The sequence below is a fragment of the Dromaius novaehollandiae genome, chromosome 1 (assembly GCF_036370855.1).
Source record: "Dromaius novaehollandiae isolate bDroNov1 chromosome 1, bDroNov1.hap1, whole genome shotgun sequence".
Lineage (NCBI taxonomy): Eukaryota > Metazoa > Chordata > Aves > Casuariiformes > Dromaiidae > Dromaius > Dromaius novaehollandiae.
Genome location: NC_088098.1, coordinates 147,933,284 through 147,959,738, shown reverse-complemented (window position 1 = coordinate 147,959,738; position 26,455 = coordinate 147,933,284). Strand labels below are relative to the sequence as shown.

The window sequence follows — 26,455 nt, the reverse complement described above, 5'->3', positions numbered from 1 at the left end:
AGCTATTTATAGAAGCTAAAATCCCTAAATGGGGTATGAAATCTTAACTATATTTTCTAATAGCCTAGAACTGGACAATGATAATGGCAAAACAAACCAACAGCATGTTTTAGAAAACTAGAGATCAGTCTTAATGACTCACAGTAGTACTCCACAATTCAGTCTTCACACATAAGTATAATATATGTGAAATAGGGAGATCTATGATTTACAGCTCTCTAAGTGAGGATGTTGAAGCATCTTCAACATTGCTTAGAGCTTAGCCATTAAAAATAGCTTTATCCACACAGGAAAATTGAAGTGCTACTGGGGCACAGGTATATACAGTCCAGTCAGCTTTTATATACATATGTACGTACGTGTGTGTGTGTGTGTATAAATATATATAAAGTATTTATGAAATATATCTATCTTACAAAATAGTGCAAGAGAAGGTACCATATGCACTGATAAGAACAAACTGTATTCCAATCTACAGTAAATGACAACTCTTGCTGCTATTAAGTTCTGCTGTCACTCTTCTACAGTAGCCAAGGTATAACTTTGCAGGCTAAAACCAAACCTTCATTCTGCTGAGCACGTGTTCTGTGAAGTCAAAGAGGTAAACATGAAAGACTTTCCAATCAAATTGGAAACTTGTATTAACAGCGATATTTTGAAAGGCTGAAACAAGTTTAGAACAAGTCTTCAACATCACCTTCTCACTAAAGCTTATGCTCCAATTTTACAAAAAATATTTAGAATGCATTTTTAAACTGAAAAGCACAAAAAGTTCATGCAGCTCTTATCAATATAATCCTACAACTAAACTGAAACTACTCTTGTTCTAGAATGATTTTGAAAATAGTTCTTTCACCAATACACTATGACTGCTTCCAATTGCTAAGTTCTGAACAGCCAGCCAATACCCCTCATTTTTGAATTGGTAAAAGAACATATCCATTCCTATTTGCAGGGAAGTTTTGGGAAATATTTACAGGATTAACAAAAACTAACTATGAAATTATGGCACGATAGCTACCAATTTTATTTCACAACACACCTGAACTTGTGGATTTTTTGCTTTTACTGACAGGAGGAAGTGTTGGGAAAAATAAATATGAAGTTTACAATGTCTGACTGCACAGAACTCCACTAGACATTTAACCATAAGTTTTATTTAATATTGAATAGCTATGAAGTTTTACAGCCAGCTTGCAGACTGTACCTAAATACTTGTTTCAAGTTCTCTTGAAAGAAGTAAAATAGCTAAAATAGCCTAATGAATCTTGTCAAAGTTCAGAGAAAGATCGCTATTTCAAATGCCTCAAAAATACAGTTAAGCATCATTTCACCTAACCTGAACAACCACCTGAACCCAGCTCTCCACACACTTGCGAAGTTTCAGCATCTGTTTCCCAGAATGCATGGCTATATCCTGGGTAGCCCTTTAGACAATACAGATTTTTTTTTTTAAATGGCTGAAGTTTGGTAAAGGCTGTTGCATCATAATGAATGCCCATTATTATAATAAAAGCAACAACTGTAATAAGGTTCAAATGGGAAAAAGCAATAATGGAATTCCCAACTTTGCCTACTGAAAGGCCCAACATGAATCAATTCGCACCAGACTTGCAAAAAGATGATAATGTCTGCTCTGCTGGGCACTTGTTCACTGAAGGCTGTATACACCCATGGGTAGGGCAACTTTACAGCATAATCACATTTAAGGTAATTACTATGTATGCATATAGAGCTATGGCTCCCAGTCTTTTACCAGAATTTAAGCATTTTTATTTCCCTGCCACTCCAAGGCTTTTTTTAACCTTCAAAGTCAAGAACATCATGAAAAGAGAAAGATGAAACTGAAAGAGAGGACTACCAAAGTCTGCCAACCAGCTCCAGCAGATGAAAGATTAGCCAGAAGTCCTCTGAACTTAAAGCTTCAGGAATGACTAATTCTTGGCAGTGATTTAAGACACCCCCCCACACCTTTTCCCTACTCCAAGGGTTTTGATTTTAAAAGGGAGTCTTGAGAATAAACCACACACAGTCCTCGATACAATCATTTCCCTCACTGTACCACTTCGTCAAAGTGAGAGGGCGTTTCCCTCAACTACTAGGAACTACTTTACTGTTACTATGAAAAGCAACTTGCTACCAGATGTGATTCACAGAAGCACAACATTAAGTCCAAAAAAGCTTAATCACAGATACAGTTATAAAGATGCCTGAAATACCAACACTTGGAACGATCATAGGCAATACGGATGTCTGTGTGTGCTGAGACACAATGGCCTACTAACTAGGGACATTCTGCAGCATTTAAGGTGTGTTGCTGTTCATCAGAACATAAGGCACTGATATTCTGAATCATCACTGGACATCTCTGCATTTGGAGATGACCAAAATACTTGCCAAACACAGGGGTTCAAGATTTCTGCAAAGCTAGGCGGTATCAGTTTCTCTGTATCCTCACTTTACCTTTTTAGGTGTTCTACGATTTCTGGAGGTCTGTGTTCTGTACAATCTTACCTATATCATCTTTAATTGCTACTGTGGAAAATTCAAATTTAAGTATTGCTCTACATGTTGTTATTTTTCCCATATTGCTTTAGCAGCTGTGTAAAGAGCTTTACTTCCTCTCCAGTGCCATAAATCAGCAATAAAAAGAAATAACGACATCAGTACCAAATTGCCAAATGGCAAGAGATCTCTTGATGTTATTTAGCAACACGAACTCGTAGAAAGCCATAGCACAAAGAAATGAAAATGTCTCCAAAAATAACCATGAGAATTTTTAAAGTGACAAAGTAGCTAAATATTTCATACAGATACTTTTTGTGCCAGAATATCCTTGAAAGAACCACCTCAAAGATAGAACATTTTGGGCTGAAAAAGCAAGTAACCAATTATATTTCCCTGACTGCATCAGGTACGTGTAAATATCAAAACATAAGGCTGAGTCACATAAAAAAAATCTAAATATATTTTTTTGATATAGTTATGTAAGATGATTTTAGAAACACGATTATTAGACTCAATCACAGTGAGAAAATTAATTCCCAGGAGTTAAAGAACTGCCATTAAATATTTGACCATTTACAGCAGCAGCTACTGCTTTTTACTTATCAAGTAAATGCAGATGAATAAAAAGACTAGCAACAAAGGTTTTTCACAAACTCCACCCAGCCAGTGGTTGGCTCAGTTACACCAACCTTGTATCAAGGAAGCCTACTAATGATATCAAAGGTTAAACTTCAAAGTCAATACTTCATGAGGGATTGGGGTGGGGTAGAATACAGGGAGAGGCTTGAATAGATGCACTAAAACCTGACCATGGGCGAGAACAAAACAAATATTAAATAGCTAGTTCATTTCCCTCCTTCCAATTAGTGCTAAAAAGCAAATCAAAGTACTAAATAAATTGTCTAGATAGGGAAGAAATCTCTGCAAACTATACCAAGAAAGAGGTATTAAAAGCACTAATAAAGACAATGAAAGATAAGTCACCTAGAGAAGTTAAGAACATGGACAGGAAATTCAGTTACAGTTTTTAGCAACTCCATTGAAAAACCACCTACAAAGAAAATACTTGAGAGAAAGATGAATGAAAAAGCAATAACACACAGACAGCAAGTCAGCTATTTACTTTGTAATGTGGCATTGAAAAGTTTATGACGCAAATCTTTATCACATTGCGACTGAACCCCAAATAGACCAGGGCTCTGAAACACAATGGACTGTACATTCTTCTTAAAATTGGCAAACCAGGAGATTTTTCAGATCTGTAAACCAATGTTTTATTAGAATACAATCTAGAAGAAGGAAAGTTTGAACAGAGAAGACAATCTTCTCAGATGAGACATTAAAATAAAAAAGCCTGAAAACAAATCTAATCCACAACCTCAGCTGCATTCTCACATCCCAAAATCAGTTGTTTCCTGGGTGATAAAAGAAATTGCACATCACTGCTAGGTCCTAGTAAAGGCATTTTCTTTTTTGTCATTGGGACTCAACTCTCTGCCTGCTTCCTGCCTCTTCTCAAGAGCTGCACTAGTGCTGCAGGTTCCCTGTTTAACATCATCCTCCTCCTGCTGCCCCCATACCTGCATTCCGGAAACCTTCCCACAAGGGTTTCACCTCCCCTGCAGTATTCACCTTCTCAGCGATACTTTCTGCTCTCCTACCAAGAGGCGGCCATTTTAACATAACACATGACAGTCCGAGGAGACAAAATGGGTAACTTCTATCTCACACACTTAAACACCTGTTATTGTACAACTTGAACAAAACTAAGATGAGATCTTTCTCATTTATTTCTATTTGTCAAGAATGCATTTGGGTGCAATTCGTGATTGGTACAGTTACACTAGCAAGCATCTCATAATAGAGAACTTGCACAGAGACAGAGTTTTACCTGAGTGGATTACAGGTTCATCAAGTTACAGTTGTTCTTTTTGCTAATACGTTTTGCAAATTTATGCTGCGTCCATCTTCAAAACACTCTGCCAGAACAAATGTATTGATATAGCATCTACTCCATCCGGCTTTCTGCATACGAAGTTAGTTTTTGTAAAAGTTCATATAGGGAATAAACAGAGTAAATAACAGAACTTGATGTTCTCTAGCTCCTGTAATGCCTATTAACGTAGAATCATCACGTCATGGACCAACAAAATGTAAGCTATTTTTGTCAGCCGCAGTGAGATTACACATTAAAACAATGGTTTATAAACTGTGGGGTGTAGAAGGCTACAGTAAGCAGCATACCCCCTGGCCCACAGGACCTTATCAGCCTGCAGAAATTAAAATGAATCATTTCTGTCATCAGCTATACAGAGGTCAGTGAGAGACTGAACACTGAGAGCAGCCTAGGTCCAAAAAATCTCGTTCTCTTTGCTGTGCTCTATTTTAAAAAGACACAACCTGGGGCTCAAAAGAATGACAAATACCATAATAGTGTGCTGTTCTTATCTCCTCACTTCAAAAAAGGTAAGGCAGAGCTGAAAAAGGTCTAAAGATAATGGCAAGTTTGGAATATCTTTCATATGGAAACAAAAGAGAAAATAATGACTAGCTCAGGAAAGGTAGACTAGAAACAAAGTGTCAGGCACATGTTGGGGGTGGGCAGCGGGTTCCCCCCACATAAGCTGCAGTTATGATGTCAAACTCCTTGTGAAAGGTTGTTGTGCATGCTAGAAGTTAGGATAGGTTTAGGAGGGGCCTTGACAAGTTCACAGAAAAACCGTGCACTCTTCCACATTCACTGTTTTTTGACAACTATTAGAGATGGGATTACTAGGCTAAGTGGACCCTTGGTGTGACTCAGTAAGGTTGTTCTCACATTATATTCTTACATACAGTTTATAGGCTTAGGATGAGTATGTAAAAATACAGTTGGAAGTCTCCCACTAGATGTTTTGTGGAACTTGGTGCTTTCCCATGGCCCCTCATGATGGCCATATTTTTACATTGAGCTTAGTTGGCATAAAGAAATAAATTAGAACATTTCAAGGACTTCAGGTAGAATGACACAGTAGGCAATATATATTATAAAATTAAGTTCCATACATCTTTCTCAACAAAGACTTCTGTAACAAGTCAGCTAAATAGCTTTCGAACCACCAGCTCTGTACGCTGAAATATCAAAAAAAGTATTTCAATTGTTACAGAAGGTCCAACTGAAAATAGTTAATAATGTTAACAAAAGTAAGATGGAAAATAGTCTACCAAATTCTCTTTGATTTCTTTATTCTGAAGCATTTACAAGAAAACACTAGCAACTACTTTTCAAAAAGGTAAGCATGATTCTCTATATGCAAAGAGTTAGTCACCCAAAAATGTGAGATTTCTCAAGCGACTATATTGCCTAATCTCAACCTCAATCTTCTAAAAGCACAAACCAAGGCAGAACACTTTAGACTGTCTTTCTAAAATAGAAAGTTCATAGTTGCGCTCTTTTTCCTTGCTTTCCAATTTTTAAAAATATTACAGTTTGGGGTTTTTGGTTAACTTACTGAAGCAAAAGAGTAACATCTACAATAGTAGCTCTTCAATCTGGTAGAAGAATCTGTGAAATGCCTATCAGTTTTAAGGTCACTGACCTTGTAAAGACGTTGTAACAAGTAATTACAGAGGGGAATCATACCAGTGATTAGTGAATTCTATGCAGTTTGAAATATTAAATAACTAAGTTGACTCAAAATGGTCTTAGATACAATAAAATCACCTCAGAAGCATGAAGAACTCACAATTTTGTAAGTCGGGCATGAGATCTAAGCAAATGCTTCTTGTCCCAGAGTAGAGATCAATGCCCACAAAGTAAACCATATACAATTTTATCCTGATTATTTATAAATTATTAGACTCTTTAAAGAGAAACCCTATAGTAAGGTGAAAGGCCAAGACTAACAGCCTACATGAACCACTCAGAACATTCAGGAAAGATATTTCAGTTTTGCTACTGTTAAATACATGACTTAAGATACTATTAAATTTGAACTGTTTCCTATGTAGAGTTCCCTTCATGGGAATAAAATACTCATGATAATCATGGGTCTAAGAATTTTTAACTTCATTTCTAAATTCTTGTTTTCATACTTACAAACCGACTGACATACTGCAACACATACAACTACAGCTGCTTAAGTTCCTGTCCACGGCATGCGTCCTACTGTTTTGCAGTCCTCTGACAGCTGGCAGAGGAACGCAACAAGTATCTGCAGCTCAACAGCTCCAGTTCACAATCCATGGCACCTTTGTACAAACCCATCATCACTGGCAGGGTGAAATAAGTCACAGTAAGTCATAAGATCATGCACTGCAGCAGCTGAGCGACAGGCACACATTCGCTTTCTCTATTACTGGAGAGAATCCTTGGCAGAAAGAACAGGTAAACAACAACTGGGGTACTAACATCTTCAACCACTCTTGTTATATGTGCATTATATGAACTGCACAAAGTCCAGTTGATCTAATATTACATATCATGACAGGGAAGAACAAAATGCTCAAGCAGCATAAGCTACTCAGCTTACGGAAAACTGACTAGTTTTTGGAAGTTAGTATTAGTTATACCGCTGTGTGACCTATTTGATTATGTTCTTCTGGAAGTATTAAGGATCACCTTATTTATCTTTCAACACACAAGAGGACTTCAGTAATGAAATTTAAAAGATTCTTTTACTGCTATGTAAAATCTGAGTCCAGTACAGAGAAATGAGCACAGATTCACACAAGCAGTTTAAGATAACAAAATGGGGAAAAACCCTAGTAAACAAATGATGAGAAATGTAACAATTTAAATTCGATCATTACAAGATTATTCTTTATCTTGACAACATTGTTAGCTATTTGTATGCTGAACCTATGCTAGAGAAGCCAGGAAAATGAAATTCAAGCAACTCTGTAAGCCTAATGTCTAACAGACTTTACATGTGGCAATTCACTCATATCACAGTACAGTTATACAAACTGTAGTATGTTAAAAGAGAAATCTGCATTGAATACATATTTGGAAGTGATTATTTCTGGGGACGATCTCGTGAAATACGCTGGATTAAGCAAGCAACAGTAAAATGTAACAGGCAAGTAGAAAGAAATGGGTTTATTAACAGTATTAGGTGGAAAGTTTAAGTTTAGAGACTCAACAGATCAGAAAAACGTGGGCAGAGGTCCTGAAAGAAAGTGAGAAGGCTCAATTCATTGAGAAAAAAAGAAGGAACATTCAGGGAAGATACAGCAACAAGAAGTTTCATGCAGAATGACAAAGCTAAGTTTTTTGTTGTTGTTGTTGTTGTTGTTGTTGTTGTTTTTAGAGCTTAACACACAAATGAGAAGCTGGTATAATACAATTTGACAAAATTCATGTTAGTATAACACACAAATTGCCTCAAGCTTCATTTAAAAATATTTAGGGTAACTGCCTTATTTCAATGCATAATACTAACTCTTCTCTTCTATGGTAGCATGATAAGGATTACACGAACTAATTTATTTTAAATTCATCTGAAGCGGAAAGCCTGCTACATCCTCATAAGATTCTTCAACATCTTCATGTTCGCTCTCTCTCCCTGTCCCCCCCCCAAATTCCAAGTATGCTTAGAAATGTAATATATTAGGTAAGCCAAAGTTTGCAACACTTCCACACAACTCAGGGAATTAACATCACAAGATTTAGTTGAGTGTCAAATCAGAAAGTACGAAAGGCTGGTGGTAAGTGATGCATATAGAATCAAGGTTTTTAAATGTAAAATTAAAAAAATTTTTTTTTAATATTTTTCAAAACTTGTTGACAAGAGAGGCCCTTCAGCCCACAATTAGGCACCTATATACATAGCAAAACATGAACTTTGCATATAATCTTCTGAATGAAAAAAAATAAGTCCTTTTACTAGGCTTCCTGAAATTAGGCATCCAACATAGGTAAGGAAACGGGAATAGCCTGTGAAAAATCTATCTGTATTTACTTACAAAAGCTACATTTTACGTCCCAAATAGTTGAATTGTACGATAAGAAGTATGCATCATTACTGATATTCAACACCGTCTATTAAATGCAAAGAAATATTTCAGGAGTCTTAAGAAAAAAATATTAGGGATTAGGGAGAAAAGGGCTCCCTTCTGCTTCTCAGATCCCATACAGGCAAAACTCTTAAATAACAGATTAAGCTTTCTAAGAAGAAGAAGAAGGGGAAAAAAAAGGAATGTATCTAAAGTAACATCATGAAGTTGTTTGTCAAGAAGCGCCCAAAAATTTTTGGAGCAGACAAAAAAAAAGTAGCCTTCTCTCTCAACAAAACTTTAGTAAGATGATTAAAACCCCCCCTCTAAGTAGAGTCTCAGTTTATTCCATCCCTGTTTTCGCAGAATTACACACTGCAGTGTACATTACAGTGAATTAAGCAATACAGCTTCAAGTCTGTTTTTACACCATATGTTAAGTGATTTAGTTGTCCAAATCTTCTTGATATTCAAAATACTATTCTTCGCATGATTCCAGTGGGTGTTTTTTTGTTTTTGTTTTTGTTTTTTGTTTTAAATAATGCAACACCATGGAGCTTCTTATTAGCAAGAACAGTCTTATCAAACATGAATAATCTAACTGAATCATTTCGTACGGGTAAAAGGTTGTCCTTCCTCACATGTTCTACATACATAAAATGAAATTTCCTAGCAGGAGTATTTCTATACATAAAAATTTCAAACAGTAGTTAAAGAAACGGACAAAATTTGATTCAAGTTTTTAACTTAAATTTCTCTGTATGATGTAAGTAATTGAAAGATTACAAGATCTGTATTTAATTTTGTTTACACTAAAACTTTTATAATTATTTTAATGGAAAAAATATCACTGAAATACCACAGTAGGATGGCTATATAAAACTTTTACAAAATCATGCTTACCTTTTCTGTTGATATGAACTGAGGCCAATTGTTGTCTCAGTCTGTAAAAGAAAAAATAACTTAAAATTGAAGGGATTGACAACATTATACTTCCTGCGGGAAAAAAAACCCCAACATCTAATAAATTAGTAGATCAGATTTTGAAAGACAAAAGGGTAAGTTATGATCTGCAAAGAAAATGCAAATCAGCTTTTCCCAATTAGTTACTTCAGGAAATGAAGCCATCAGCTTGTCTTCTTAAGCCAAAGACTGGTCCTGGACAAGAACTGTGGTCAATTCCAGTGGTAGGAACCGCTACGCACTGTAAGACACGCAGCAGCTAAAAGACTCAGAGGAGGAAAAAATTCTGGGAAACGGTAAGATTGTAGGGAGCAAAAGAAAGAGCTAGCATAGATGTAACAAATATTACAAAGGAAAGCATATAAAGCAAGTAACAGTGAAGGAAGCATCTCACTTGTATAACTCAAAGTAGAAAGCAAAGAATATTATAATCTCCATTTGATTAGGAAACTTCCATCTCTTTCCTTACTAATGATTACCTAGCCTCTCTTATTCACACCTTTACTACCACTCTGCTGGACATTGTACTTAAGGACCTGAAAACAAGGAGGTTACAAGGTCGAGAAAATTCCAACTGCTTTAAAAGGCCACGAAATGTCGTCTTGATATAGCTGATATTACAGCATGTCAAACTTTAAACTCCCAAAGGATTTTGGAGTCAAATTCAAGATTACAATCCTTTTCTTAAAGGCATTTTATGGCCAAGGCCTAGAATATTTGTCTTTTGGGAGTGGAAAGAAAGCTTACAGGTCTGTGATAAAGTCCATTGCTCACACCTTTACTCATCTGACACAGTTCATCTCTAGTATAAGGATGAAGTTTGTTTGCAAGAGAGATGGTAATTTTTCATATTCCATTTCAGAAATAAAACCAACTCCCTTGGCTAGGCACTTCAGTGATTTCTATTTCAGCTGCTAATTATACTTTCTGTCCTAGTCCTTCCTAAAATAAATGTGTTTCTTTCTATTAAAAAAAACCCACAAACTCTGAACTCTGTATGCAAAAATTTCTCCAGTAACAGAACCTATATTTTATTTTGCTTTTTGGAGATGCTTCTTTGAATTTTTAGAGTGGCTACTATTAAGTCATTCAGTCCATAAATATTTTTGTCAAAAAAAAAAACATGCTTGATTCATGGCAAGGACCAATTCTGAACTGTAAACCTAAGCAGTACTCCAGATTCAAAAACAAATTATTCATTGACACTGTAGTTTTTATATGACTAAAGTCAGTCAGAAGTTTATTATGCAAAAACTTTACAACAGAATTAGTCTGTTTGTAACTTGCTGATTGTTTACAATTTTAAATGTCTAAGCAGAGCATCAATTAGCTTGTTTGTTTTAAAATCTCTGAAATAGAGGCAGACTGCCTTGCTAAGCTGGCGGAGGGAAAAGAAGGCATGTTTCAAAGCAAACTGTGTTGAAGTACACCACAATCAGTGTAATTTTTCCTCATTAGACAGAATGCTAACGGCCAAGGTAAATTGATTTCTATTGCCAATTTTATCATAATTTAAAAATCAACAAGTCAAGAAGCTTTCATTTAAACTTGTGTATTACATATACTTTTTTTTTTTAAACTCAGACTAGAAAGGAGAGAGAAAACTTGCCTATTTTCAGCTGCTACCAATCAATTTCTCAACTTAAGCAGTAAATGAATAGGTAAAGAACCAAATTAAAAAAAAATGAATCAGCTGAAACTATTTCCTCTGCACCTTGTGCTGTCAAAAGTTGGTTTAACACTTCAGGGAAGCACTTCTTCCAAACATCAAGCCAATGATTTCCTCTAGTTCACAGCGGTATGGTTTTATAAGCTTTGCAGAAAGTACATGCTGCTTGAGTATTTTAAGAAATGATGGTAATAAGCTTTAGACAGCTACTTAAAAATTACATTTATATTTATTCTTTTTATCAACTTTTCTATCATAAATCCGACAACCATTAATCACTGTTCGCCTTTCCAAAAAAAATAACTGACTTTGAACAATACAACTATTGCCCACACTCTCTCTAAAGACTACACGTGCCTCTGCGAGCTCTGCAAGCTCTAAGAGATGCTCCACAACCTACTCATGTATGGCTAGACACAGACCATTTCTTGTTTACAGAAATAAAGAGCCCGAACTACTTGACTGCAGCTGAGAGGGCAGGCTGATTTCCTCAAAGCCAGCTACCATTGATGGAGCATGACAGACAAGCTGCTCAAGTAAGGCTCAGCATCCTCTGAGCTTTCTGCACATCTGCAACATATACATAGCAAATGGTACACTCCAAGCATTGATGGGACAAAGTCTTGGATCCAAAGACCTTTGTAATACACTCAACCATTAATGCAGATGTACCCCAAAATCACCCAAATCTACTTTGAGTGTTTTCTCCATCAGCTGAAATCTTCTGCTATCCCTCCTTACCAAGCAGCTGCATATCTCCCTCTCTTCTCTACTCCAGCATAAGCACATTCACAGCCGTTCCTTTCCCGATTTTGCCCGTTCCATTATTCCATGCTACATATTCATCATACTGATTTTCCTGCCTCCTGGGCAGAGACAAACAAAAAACTGTTCAGACAGTATTGTTGTGAAATACTGTTATAAAAAAACATCTACAACAAAACTTCATGCACAGCAGTGAAGTTAACAGATGTATAAAGCACCTTGTATTCCTTACCATGTTCCTTGAAAGTGCATTACTCACCTTAATTAAATCAACCTTCCTTTTGGTAATTAATTTCTCTTTAGAATCATAACTTCAAATAAAGCACATTATTCAACTGCCAACGGCTATTTGACAGTCAGTCAGATGACAAGGATCTTATGATAAAGCACCTGAAACAGTTGTTACCAACACTGTCTCATCCTTTCCAATTGGCTTTGGCTCTAACAAGGGGTTTGTTGTCTACGATCTTAAGCATTGTAACTGTCAGTCAAGACTCCTAACATTAGTCTCAGTCTAAGACCCCGCTCAGGCCAACTTTTAGACAGAAGCCAGCAGAGATCAGATTTAACTCCAGAAAATAAAGGAACAAACAGAAATACACATCATTTAGCAATACGTGAACTACTGCACAACTATAGGTGTAACTAACTGTTAGGAGCTACATTCTCTGGCTTATCTTACACTCAGGTTTTCCCTCCTATGGACTGAAGTCACATATTTGCTGTGAAATTACTAGTCAATCTGTATATAATGTTTAAAAACACAAATCATTTTGGTAGGGCATCTTACGTCTGAAACGTATTTCATTGAAGTTCTAAACAAGAAGCAAAAAAATTCAAAATTCATGCTTATAAAGAAAAGCCTGCTTTTTGCCTACAGAATTCTGTCAAATACAAGCAAAATGATAGATACCAATGACTCTTTTTTAAAATCAGGGTCAATCAAGAGCAAAGAAACAGCATACCAACTTCAACAGCTCATCAGCTTAACTGTAGCATCATGGAACTAAACCAAAAATAAATCTGATGTGGCAGTTTCTATAATTACCACTCATTTTTATTTTACATCAATCTTCAGAGTCATGCAGTAAACACAACATACAAATGGGGTTCAGTTACATGTTTTAGATTATTTTTATGGATTTTCAAGTAAAACTGCATTTATTGTGTTGCAGGCTGACACACTCCTTTTCCTGTGTGACTTCACCCCTTTCCACCAGCTGTCAAGCATAACTGACAAGAACTAAGTGTGTGCCAGCTATTCCTTCCCAACCCACTATTTAAAGTGCAAGCTTTGTTCAGTACTGCTGGCTTATCAGTGCTACAGTACTACAGAGAAATCTAAATTAAGCTCCTTAATAAATACAGCTTATTTATTTCACCTGTAGAGGATACATCTCTAACAGAACAGCATTAGCAAAATATGGTTTATAGAAAACTGTTATTAAGCCTTCTCTGTACAGGAGAAGTAAAAATAATAAAATACTACCTTGCAATGGCAAGTTTAGTATAGATCAGGAAGAAGGTTGCATGCAAACATTATTATTATTTCAAGAGACATAATAAGCTAAGTTACAGCTTTCAGCTGGACCAATTTGCTGATCCAACTCACTGCCTAACAACAAAAAAATAAGGCCAGCATAAAAGCAGCAGCAGAAGTGTACAACTGAGGAAGACAACGAAGCAGGAGAAGGAAAGGTCACCCCTTTCACCAGTACTGTGGGTTTATAATCCTCCCACCCAAAAGCCTACATTCAAGGCTTGGAAATAGATTTCCAACATTTATTGTTGTTGTTGAAGGATAGCATATGCATTTAGGCAGTTGCTAACAGTTGCATGCCTTAAATTTTTTCTTAAATAATCTCAGAAGGATTAAACTATAAACCATTGGGCTTCCAGAACAGAGATCTTGAGACAACTTGCATACAACGAGTGAGAAAATCTGAAGGCATTCAGCACTGGCTACAAGATTTATCTTGAATTTGGACAGCAATTTATCTCCAGAGCCTCATACCTCCCAGAAACATTTTCAAGTAGAGACTCTGCACCTGAAAGCACACCCTACAGGCTCCATAACAGTTCCAGATCTATATCGGACAACTCGGATATGCAGAGAATCAAAAAACTAGACCTTTTAATCTGAAGGCTGCCTCTAAAGACATAGCCATGCTTTTTAAAACTTTAGCCAGGAAAAAACAAAACAAAACAAAAAACCCTTTCCTTTTAATGGCTCACCAGTTTGTTATAACTATTCTTCAGTTCTCAGTAAAAGGTCATGTTACCTAGTGCTACATTCAGTTATCTAAACATAGGCAACTGCGGCTACTTGAGATGGATGTCCTAGGGCAACCTGCCTGGTCTCCAGCTGACAGCCCAGAAGAGTGCATCATTTCTCCTGTGCCATGTGCCATAACTGCCAGCAACATGGAGATGTCCTGGACACTCTAGGGCATCTCAAATAGCACTGGTTACCTACGTTTCCTAGGCAACTGAATTAAAGCTGTAATGCCTAAAACACGATTTGAGGGGGAAAAAAAATAAGAAAAGGAGAAAAGCTCTTAAATGACCAATTCCTAATTTCTTTTCAACATGAAATTTCTGGACACCAAGTAGGCTTTAAGGCCATCAAAATTTTCACTAACCAAAGTGTTCCGTATTCCTGCACAACAGTATTTACACTAATTCAAAACACTCTTCCAGTTTTAATTTTCTAGGGACATTTTACATATTTTATAGTTAGGCAGGTTCCTACATGTACAGAAGCTAGTTACTGCTTGCAACTAAATCCTGAGAGACAACTACAGAACTGATACGTAGATGACAAGTCTTCATTGCTACATTCATGAGCTCTGTGCTAATAAATATGATAATTAAAACAAACATAATTAATGAGGAATACCTTGCTTAAGGTAGTTAAAAAAAGTTATAATCTGTGAGGTAGCTGAAAGTAGATTGAGAATAAGTCATTCTTGCCATGCCCTTTCACAACCTAAACTCATACAAGGAAACAAAAACATCAGTTGACTTTAGCTGATGCAACGCATGCTATTGACATTGGCTCTGCAACAATCACTTAATCCTGGGTATCAACTAATTATTTTTTAAACTGAAGCTTGGGGATGGCAACTCTTCCTGTGCAACAAGAAGAAATTGCATTTTTTAAAGAGCAGAACTTCAGCTGCCCAGAATTGAAGGTGACAAACTGAGATGATTTTTATTCTTTTATAAAATCAAGTATGTTGGAAGAGACCTTCAGAGGCCATCTAGTCCAACCCCTTGCTCTGAGCAGGTCCAGTCAGGGCAGGTGGCTTGAGGCTTTGTGTCATCTCCAAAAATGGAGACTCTACAACTTCTATGAATAACCTGGCCCACTGTTTGATCATCCCCATGTTAATTTTTTTTTTCTTTACCTCAGCTTGGAATTTCCCATGTTGCAACTTGTGCCCGAAACCTCTTCTTCTTCCACCGTGCATATTCAAAAGTCTGACCCTGTCAGCTCTACACCATCCTTCTTGGAAACTGTACAGCAATAAGATCTCTCCATAAAGTCTTCTCTTCTACAGGCTGAACAAGCATCTCCTCATAGGCTCTCCTCAGAGGCTCCAGCCTCTGATCATCTTAGCAGGCCTCTGTTGGACTTGCTCCAGTTTGTCAGTACCTTCTTTGTAATGCGGAGCCCAAAACTGGACATAGTACTCCAGATGCAGCCTCGTAAGTGCTCAAGGGGGTGTGTGGGGGAAATCACTTTCCTCAGTCTGCTGACTCCAATCTCCTTGATGCAGATCAGTAGGCAGCTGGTCTTTGCTGCAAGGGTACAGTGCTGGCTTACGTTCAGCTTGTTGTCCACCGGGACCTCCAGGTCTTTTTTGACAGTGCTGCTTTCTAGCCAGTCACTGCCCAGCCTGTCCTATTGTATGGGGTCATTCTGTCCCAGCTGCAGGACTTGCATTTGCCTTAGCTGAACTTCATGAGGTTCCTGCCAAGGTCGCTTCAAATAGTAGCCCTGCCTTCCAGCGTATCCACTCAATTTGGTAGTATCTACAAACTTACTGAGCATGCTCTTATCCCATCATCACGGTTGTTAATGAAGACAAACAATACTGTCCTCAGTATTGATTCCTGATGGACACTATGGTTAACAGACTGCCAGTTGAACTTTGTACTGTTATCATCACCCTTTGAGCTCAATGGTCGAGCCAATTTTCCACACACTTTATTGTCCACTTATGCAGTCCATATCTTAGCAGTTTAGCTTTATGGGTACTAAAGGAGACCACATCAAAGACCTTTTAAAATTCAACATACAATATCAAAATTTGAGGTAATAAAAATGTATTTCAGCCTTACATGATGAAACACTAACTGATTCACCAAAACAGAATGGTCACAACTTCTGTAAGATATTTATTTTAAATTTAGTACATCATATAGAGTGAAGTACAGATCCTGAATAAACTATTAAAATTCCTCCAGCTAGAGATCAGTGTTGTAGATTCCCATGCATGCAACTCAGTCTTTTAGTGTTCAGCTTCATCACTGCAAGACCACTGCAAGTCATGTTAAGGTTCTGTCTATGTGATGTTAAGGACAATTGTAACTCCGATTAGCAGCTTTTCCTGTGACTAACAGAGTTTATACCAGTTTATTAAAGACACTAAATATGTATATTAAGTACATGTAACCACACTGTTCTCTTTCTAGTCTATCTATTCTGCAAAGGCAGTAAATATCAGTGGAAAAAAAAAAAGAAAGAAAAAAAATCTAGGAGCTGGCCTGTAAAACAGCATTTCATATACTTAAGATTATTACAACAAGGTAAGTGTAGTACTTAAAGTATTCCATGTTAGAAAATTTGTTTGAAAATAAGAGTCTTACCATTTTCCTTACTCTTTGCAGGAATAGGCTACTTTACAAATACCACTACGAAATCAGAAGCACTTTCTAAAACCTTAGTAGAAATGGAAGATCACTCACTCAGGAAAATAGTGGCCCTAATTACAGTGTGCAAGAAAACATTAGCTATACAGAGCAAAATTGCTCATGATAAACACAGCAACCTAGGAAACAGTCTGTCATGAACTAAAAGCAAATGAAAAAGCTTTGCTCTGAAAATTAAAATCTTACTTTTTCACTTTTTGAAATAAAGCCCTCAAAAATGAGGCAGAGTTTCAGCTTAACATGAAAGTATAACTTGCCAAAATAGCAATTGTAGCTTATTTTGGTGCTCCTAACAGTTGCAGATGACACCGCATTCAGAGGTGCAAGCATCTGCTGGGGCCGGACAAGGGTTCAAGTGACCAGGACACACTGAAGAGACAGGCCTGAAACTAACAAAGTGAAATTCAACTGAAAGGGAGCTCGAATGTAAAACTGGGAAAAACTGACCAAGCAGTAGTTCTACAGAAAAGAACCTCTCTGGAGATTAAAGCAAAACACAAACTATACTAGTCGTCAAAATTCTGTCAAAGAGTTGCATCTCATTTTGGAATTATTAAAACAAGTGTCACTACATAGGGAAGCAACTACTCTACCCTTGCTCAAAGCCTCAACCAGAGTAGTAATGTCCAAATTAAGCACCATGGTTTATGTGCTTAAGTGTATAGACAAATCAGAGTGCAGAGAAGAAAGTTATGTCACATTTTCAAAAATCGAGAAAGGAAGGCAAAGGAGAAGCTATAGATGTCTTTCAGTACAAAATGGTTCTTATGAAACAGGCAAAACCCAACTCCTCAATATATATTAGAGGCAGAAAAAGGAGTAAAGAAAGGCTTAAATATGTGCTTAAGGAAATTTATGAAAGTTTCTGCTCTGAAGATTTAAAGAGCAGGTAAACTAAGCACCTGCTGAGGACACTGCATCTACATGATACTACCAGAAGAAAGTAACAGGTGATCTCCTGAGGTCCCTTCCAACCAAACGATTCTGTGAGTCTACAAAACAAGGGCCAACCAATTACACAGACTTACAAAAATGACCTGCTGTTGTAGAAAAACTTACAAATAAAATAAAATAAAATAAAAAACATCTCGTCCTGAGCAATAAACAGTGTGTATTAATAATATTCTTACTCCAGGTACAGGATCTAAATAATTTACTTGAACAATTCAGAAAGTTTCAGAGGGCTTAAGGGGACTGATTTATGTTAAGAACAGATGGAGGTTAGCAAATTCTCTGGTTAGATGTAATTTAATCCAAGGCCAGAAGTACATAAGTTTACTCAAATATAAATCCTAATTTAAAGATGTATGCTGAAGAATCAAATTCTCAGCTTTGTTCTATTAAGACAGAGGGCAAAGCTATACTGGCTTGGCACTTTCCAATCCACATAATAGGAGTCAAAAGTTTGTACAAAAGTACAATCTCTGCTACAGTTATCTATTAGCATGAACCGATGACATTTCCACAGCCACTTTACTTATAATCAATGCAAGTTATTTAAGTATTTAAATAATTATGCTCTATCAATAACTGATTTAAGTCATGTATCTGGTCAAGTGCAGCCTTCCAACACATTTATTTTTGACAACAAAAATCCTAAAATATGATTGTGAGTTGTTTCACAACAGAGGAGTGTTTCACTGACAGTACACCGTCTAAGTACAAAAAACAGTATCAAGAGGATATAGTATAACTGCGGAGATGGGGTAGGAATCCCTAACAAATAAATTATGCAAGAGTCAGCATTGGATTTGCTTTACTTGGAAAGCAATTCTTTCAAAGAAGAAAAGGACTTGCTTCCAGCATAAAGATGTCTTTACTCCATGGAGAGAAAAATAAACCAAGATCAGAGATGGCTTGGACACTATCACTTAAATGATTATTAATCGCTTTATGCACTGCGTTGGTTATTTTGGATGCTAAAAAAATCGTCTGAAGGGCAGATAACATTTAGAAAATATTAAGTTATTACTACATCAATGTGATTTGTTCTACAGTGATGTAAGACCTAGAATTAATACACATTTATGACACCTTGCAGAAAGCTTCAAAGGTGAATGTTCAGTGACAGACAGTAAGTTTAAAACTCCAACAATGGCTGTTCACAAGATAAAAATACGATTTTACAACAGTGTATTTGCTTAGGTTTTATTTTTCCAGTTGCAGTAAGTAGTCACAAGAGGTCACCATATTAAAATTTACAAAAAATAAGTAAATTGTAAGTTAGACGAAAACATGCTGCATCATCCTGATTAAAAGAAACTGGCTTTAATTATGTAAGCCTTTTTGGCTTAATGGCCCTAAGCATATATATACACACCATGTATTTTAAAATTTCTCTTTGTCTTGCTGTAAATCAAATATTCAGCACCATATTCGGTTAAGTGGCAGTCAAATGACATCCAGAGCTCAACAAAGTTTACAGTGCAACATTCAGAAGCTGACTTTGTGCCACCATCATATTTAAACAAGCTAATTTCTCCCTCTCTGTTGCATCTTTTAATAAAGTTGGAATGATCAACAATCCAATTTACTTTTCCATCTTCATATCAGTTTTTGAGGTGGTTCACAGCAGCGCTATTACTTTCTAGTCCTGAGAGCCACAGCAATTAAGAGAGTGCTTAAAAAAAATAGAAGACTCTTAGAGAGAACTTCAGATTTTTAAGATTAACTTTACCTGGCCTCCCCCCCCAAAATAAAAACTGTCTAAAATTTAGATTTTTGAATTTGTCAAACAAAAACTATTCTAATACAGTATGTGACAGAAAAGAAGCTAAGCTTAGTTGCTTTTTCTGTTACCTTTATTCTGATCTGTGGCATCTCCATGCAAGCTTCTCAATCAAAACTGCAATAGTTGAGACTGTAACCACTGTAAGGAAAATTTCCACCATTCCACTCTATACATCCAAAATAAGCCTATATAAGCTGTTGTTATGAGAATGTTTCGTGCAACATGACATCTAAACAACTGTTTAATTAGGAACCTGTTTTTTTATATTGCACCATTTTCAATAACAAGTTTAGTAGATCCTTTTGAAGAACCTAATCCTCTTCCAGTATAGCTCACAACTTCCTAACATCCTGGAAATTAACCTTATGTCTTCACAATTCAGAAGTAGACTAGGTGGTTATCCCTTTTAGTATGTACCTCAGATGTTTCCTAAATGACACTGACAGCAACTCCCAGTCCTTCAAACATTACAGATTTCTAGCACCTTTTTTTGTCCATGTGTACCTGAGAGAGGGAAATGCAAGCAGTGTCATCTGTCTTGGATCTATAAAATCATTCAAACTTCATATACCAGGAAGTTAGATTGCCCATCAGCTTTTAGTTTTGACTGCCAAGCCCTGAATCATGTAGTAAAAGTACTGAAATGCATTAGTCTCATGTTATACATTATAATCTTATAACCCATAACAAGTTATTTTTGACTTACATTACTACAGTCATGATGCTAGTATCAACCATAAAGACAGAGCAATCAAAAAAATAAGCTTAGAAAGGTTAAAGAACCCTCATAAATCTGAAACAAATAATTGTATCATGAGCCTAGAACTGTATGGCTTTCATGTTATCTGTAGACTCTTTTGGCCTAAACAAGACATAGGAGTTGTAAAACAAGCACTGCACTGCTAACTAATGAAGTAAAGCACAGTTACATAACAGATGTTCTAACAATTAAAACAATTAATACTTTTCTTCATCTTCCTCCTCTCCTCCCTCTCAAGTACCAGGGCTAACAATGTAAGGGAATTTTAACAAAAAAATATCATCAACATAAATACAATCCACAAAATGCAAGTGTATGAAACTCTGGTCAAGAGATAACAATACTGCTTACATCATACAGTTTGATTACCCAGCAGGCTGCAGTAAAACAAAATCAGACTTTAGATTGCCAACACTAAATCACAGAAAATCTGCAGTTCTCCCTTAAACATAGTGGAACCATCATACTTCAGAACTCAGTAACTCAAAGTATTAAGCCAAAAACTGACCTGTTCCTATGTCTGTTATCCCAATTACTACCACCATCTCAAAACATTAGTACATACTCTTTAAAGTTACTATTTAATTTGTTTTATCAAAAGAAAGCCATTTTTCATTGACAAGAAGAATGACAGCATTATACTTGAAAAATACATATTTGCAATAGCAATTGCCTCACTGCGGTAATTTGTACTTTCTTTAAGCCCAGTGGTGACTTGGTACCAAAGGCTACTTCTAAGATTATGGAATCTCACAGCACGTCCCAGTTCCTCTGGCTGTGCTATCCAATTGCATTCCAACATTATATCAAGGTGAGTCTCATGCACAAAGCAGCCCCCATTTTTCTGGAAAAGAAATCAGGAAAAACAGGCCACACTGAAGCTGTGGCAAACTCCATCAGTTTTCTGATGTGAAAGACCAGGGAACCAGAACCTCAGAGTACACCATAATATACTGTTGAAAATAACTCTAGAAGGCCAAAATGTTTTTGGACTTACTGAAGTTTCATGGTTGCCTTTCTTCAAAAATCCACTAACCCACAAGTTTCAAAAAGCAGCTACCAAAAGGAGGGAGATGAAACACTGCTACTTGAGATTACTTACTCTGCTACTACATACCTGCAATAGGTCTCCTTCATCGAAACGTAGCATTTCTATTATGCCATCCGACTGGATGAAAGCTGTGAAGCAAGACAAAAAACTAAGTTACTTACAGAAAAATATTTGGTATTAAAGTCAACTTAAACATCTAAACTCAGCTGCTCCTACAACAACCCAATACAGCAGTGCAGAGCCTAATAAAATAGTGAACTAGTACACAAATTGTGACATTAATTGTCCTCTAAGAGGTTTCATACCAAGATGTTGATATTAATAAGTGACATACTTCACTAATCAGTCTTCTAGCATAAAAATGTTTAACTCCAAAGAGAAAAACTTCTTCCAGATTGGCTGTGCCAAGCTAATTCAGTATTTTAACTATGTACTTTAGCTATCATATGACTGATTATGTTCAAACACAGAGATGTATACCTAAAGAAGGGAGTTTAACACACCTAAATTTGCAATAGATTTCAACACCTAAAAATGGAACTTCAGTTTCATTTATACATTTTATAACATAACTGTAAACCTGGAAAGCCTTATTCTGTCAGCTCCCTAATCCTCAACATGACAACAAGTCTCTCTACCTTGACAGTAACGTAATAAAGTTTGAAGCATTTGAAGTGTATGTACCAAGAAATTCTATGTGAAGTGGAAGTCTACTCAGTGAAAAGTTCATCCCTCAGTCACACACAGGATCCACAAATAAAGCTCCTCCAGTCATTTCCTTTAAATGGTTGGTCAAACAATTATTCTTCCATTCCCCTCAAAAAGCAGAGAATGCTACTTTCTTTTAAGGACAGAGAAATAAGGACTTTGCCCATCCCGTATAATAAAACAATCAGTTCAAGAGTGAACATCAGTTAGAGAGGGAAAGAAAAGTTCAGAGATCTAAGCTGCACTTCCCAAAAGGCTACTCACTTAGTAAATAAAATAGAAGCAAGCAAGCAAGAAAAAAAAATTGTTTGGAATAGAATACAGAGCACCCTCAAAGCACAAAATGAAAAAAAACCTATAAATAACTCCTCCCCTCCTCTCCGACCTTCTTGCATTTACTGTCTTTAACATTAACTTAGATTAAGTACAGAGATTGAGAACACAGAACCCTTTCTGCAAAAAGGCTCAGCTTCCACCAGATGAGTTAAAGGTGTTGCAGCACATACAAACACACTGTGTGCTTCTCAAAGACCAAATCTGAACCCCAGTCTGGAAAAGGAGATTTGAATCCTCATCCTCATCTCCCACTTTATAGGTCAGTGTTATAACAAATACAATTATTACAAGGTCACCAACACTGCATTTGCTTCTAAAACGTTTTAAAAGAAAGTGATGTGCTTTATTTTCAAAGATCAAAAATAAGATGAAGGCGCTCTTGACAGATGGAATAAAGGCTTGACACACCGAGGAACACTATGTTAGAACACATTTTTGCCCCCAACATTTCCTCACTGGCTGTCTTAGAGACACTTCACCCAGCACCCAAAATTCAATCTGCTACTTAACATATCAATTTTTGCAAATCCTATTCTGGGTCTCTAACTCTCCCCACATTTTGGTACCTTCTCCTTCTTCACTTCACTTTTACTTCTGTAATATGAAACATAACATAAAACAAGGATTGCTGTTGTGTTCTCAAACGGAATTGACAGTCTCTACTTCAGGAGAAAAAGTTTATTTTGGTATGCAAAGAAAAGGACAAAAATTTCATATTATTACTTTACTTTAGATTTCTGAAATGTGATAGCTTGAAAAGCTGAATGATACAAGGCTGAGAACACAGCCCAGCTGGTGCTGAAGTGTAAAAACAACTGCAAAAGGGGAGAAGGGCTCAGATTATAAACAATATGCATGTCCTGCAGTATGTTCACAGGGGAATAACTGGTCCAGTCACTCACGTCAGCAATATTTTTGAATTACTTTTGTATATTTATTGTTATTACCTTAGCGATTTCCAAACTGTAAACACAGAAGTCATCCTTAATCTAAGAACTGGATTTTTTATATTGAAGAACAACTCAGAACATCAGGCAAAAGCAAAAAAAGAAAAACCCCAGATCAAAACAAAAAAGCATTCAAACAGCTGTAACAATATCAAGTCCTGAAGCTAACCAAGATTTGAGCTTTTAAAACTTAAATTACTGGAGCAGATCTGTCAGTTTCAAGTTTAATCCTAGAAACAAAGAACAAGTGGACTCTTGTCCATTTAACTGGCAATACATATGTAAGACATTCAAGCCATTGTTTAATTTTGCCTTTAGAAGTATCCAAGAGTTTATATATGAATTTCAGTGCAAAAAAATGAGAAAAGGAAGCTCTGAAACGTTAGTTAAAAACAAAAGTTAAAAGTTGAGAATCCTCCCACCATATCAACTAAGGGAGAAGTCTAGTATGAAGTGATGTTTGCTAGTGTATTTGATTTAAAGCAAGTTTAACAAATACCATTTGATAAATGAATTCATGAATAAGAACACTCAGTCCTAAGAGTCAAGAGGAATCAAGTTCCCGTGAAGGTGGGCTCTTTGGTATTTTTTGTTTTCTAGTTTTCTGCTCTAGGAACAAAGAATACATAAAACTTAATCATGATACCAGGCACAAACAAAAAAATCATTAAAAAACAGCTTTCTATTTTCATAAGCTAGCAACAATCAGCAAAATGCAAAAGGACCTTTCTCCAAACACACCTAGCTTTTACAACAAATTACAGATTCTTAACTTCTTCTTGAAGCTTTTTCCTGTGTTAAATATGACACTCTGTAGGCACAGAGAAGAGAATGCAGCAACAGTTCTTCCACAAGCATAATGTATGCAGAAGCTCTCAGAATCTAGCCAAAGATTTGTACCCAAGCAGCCTGAATGCAGACAGCCCCCAAAGAGGCAGCCCTCTGCAAAACCCAAAAGCTTTCTCAGCCGTTCCTAAGGTATACCAAAGATGAAAACAGCTTAAGAACAAAGCAATCGATGTTACAGAACATTTTAAGTTGATGACACTGTTAAACAGAAGTGCCCTTCATCATTATATCATTCAAGAAAGGCTTTCAGAGAGCAGATGACAGTTAGTGCCAGGTGAAGTCAGATGCACTTGCAAAGCTTGGCTGCTGGCCATTTCACAGCAGTTGCACCTCAAGCCAGGCTGCAAGGAAGCTTCTGTGGTTACACTTTCTACTTGTTTTAGACTAACTCTCAAGCCATTGTTTCTACTTTATCAGTGATTTCATCAAAGCAAGGAAACAGCAAGTAAATACCTACACTTTCATGAGATTAAAGCTTGGGTTTGCAATCAGCTCCTCAAACTCTGGATTCAGGAAGAAGTAACAAGTCACCCCATTCAAATGAGGCAAAAAAAATTTTTGTTTTTTTTTAAACCTCCACTGATGAGTCAGTCATCCGAATTCCTGCACAAGGAGCTCTGAAAAAACTGAATATTGATCATTGAAGAAGCTTTTCTCCTCTCCAAGTGAAAGGCAGATACTAGCTGAATACCTGAACTCTTCCTTTGAGTATTTACCCACTTCCGAAATAGAAGCTGTTGCTTTCACCACTTGCACTGGTAGTACCCGAGCTAAGTTCACGAACTTCTGCCATGTAAGCCCCAAAATAGTATTTTCTGTCCTTTTATACAAAATATAAGTGCCACCAACAGAGAATAGGGTATTACCAATGCCAAAAGACTCTGCGAGCAATTAAGTAAAAAAGTATGCCCAAATGATCTCATTTGGTGAGCCATCCCCTACGCCACAGAGACAGATGATTGCTTCTGTGAAATCCCTGACAACTTCTCCAGGAAAATCTCCTTACCAAAGTCCATGTCGACACCATCAATAATCAGTCTAATACCATAGCCAATTTCTAAAACATCAGCAAACTTCCTTTAATACTCTGGAATAGTAAACTGCAGCAAATTAGGGACTGCTGAGTGTGCCACTTCAGTCGCTGCTGCCACATGACTGGCAACTGCTAAGAGGGGCACAACTTACATTTGGGGTAGGGAGCATTTCAGCTGTCACAGCATAATTTGCCACTGCACAGATCAGCAGCCAAGAAGCCAAATTACACATCAGGAAAATAATTTCTTCCTGACCCCACAGGTAATTGAAGTCCTGAAGCCTGATCGTAACAGCTATTAGCCAAACTTTAAATGTTCAGGGCCCGAGAAAGAAAAAGGATGAAGATTCAAATCCACAGATTTCAAGGCTAGCAAAATCATCTGATCTCTTTTCTTCCTTCCCTACTCTAAACAGAATTATTTCTTCTAAAAGGCACAGAGATCCCTCTTAAATAAATAAGTAAAAAGGACTTGATCCTTCCAAGGACTCCCAAGGAGCAAATTTATCAAGTTCACGAGAACCCATTACAACATCAGGCACTCTCACTGCTAGTGATTTAAGGGTCAAATTTCTTCAGCTTCCAGTCTATACATCCTGTTTTCATCTTTTCAGACAGTAGCTCGCTATTGAAAGAGATGATATAATAAGCAACTGCAAATGCTAAAAATATGATAGGTTTCATTTTCTCTTTGTTTTCCATCTAAAGCCTTTAAAATGTAACTTCTTTGCTTTAGTCAGCTTTTCTATGAAAACACATAAAAGATATTAGAAAAGGGGTAATGAATGCAGGTCTTTCAACTTACTCCAAGTCACTTTTTTTTCCCCCTCTATAGAGGGCATTTTCTAAGCCTTTCCAAACTCTTTTCAAATAGAAGAACAAAAAACATCAACACCACCCCCCAAAACACAACCTTCTGGAACAATAAAAACACTATACAGTCATTATGACCCATAGATTCCTAAATGCTTTCTCTTGCCCTTTCCAGCAATAACAGTGTTTGATGACATGCAAATACCTGAACTAATAAATACCTATATAGCAATTTGAAACAATATCTAGTGTCCTAACAAGTATTGAATTCACTTAGAGTTCCTCAAAGCTTAGGCAGCATCTTTTCTACAAGTTTATACAGCTAGCAGCTATATTTTGTTCAAACGAATTCATATTTTAATTGTCTTTGATCCAAGCATTTAATATTTTAGCTTAAAATAAAAGTAC

The 26,455-nt window shown here is 36.6% G+C and overlaps 1 protein-coding gene across 1 annotated transcript in view; it reads right to left on the bottom strand.

Moving 5' to 3' along the window:
- The window catches only part of TMEM131 (transmembrane protein 131), a 107,370-nt gene that overhangs the window by 67,057 nt on the left and 13,858 nt on the right, over window positions 1–26,455 (bottom strand). Inside the window, 2 exon segments of the mRNA XM_064502030.1 lie at window positions 9,388–9,428; window positions 21,428–21,489. Coding sequence (XP_064358100.1) covers window positions 9,388–9,428; window positions 21,428–21,489 — 103 coding nt within the window.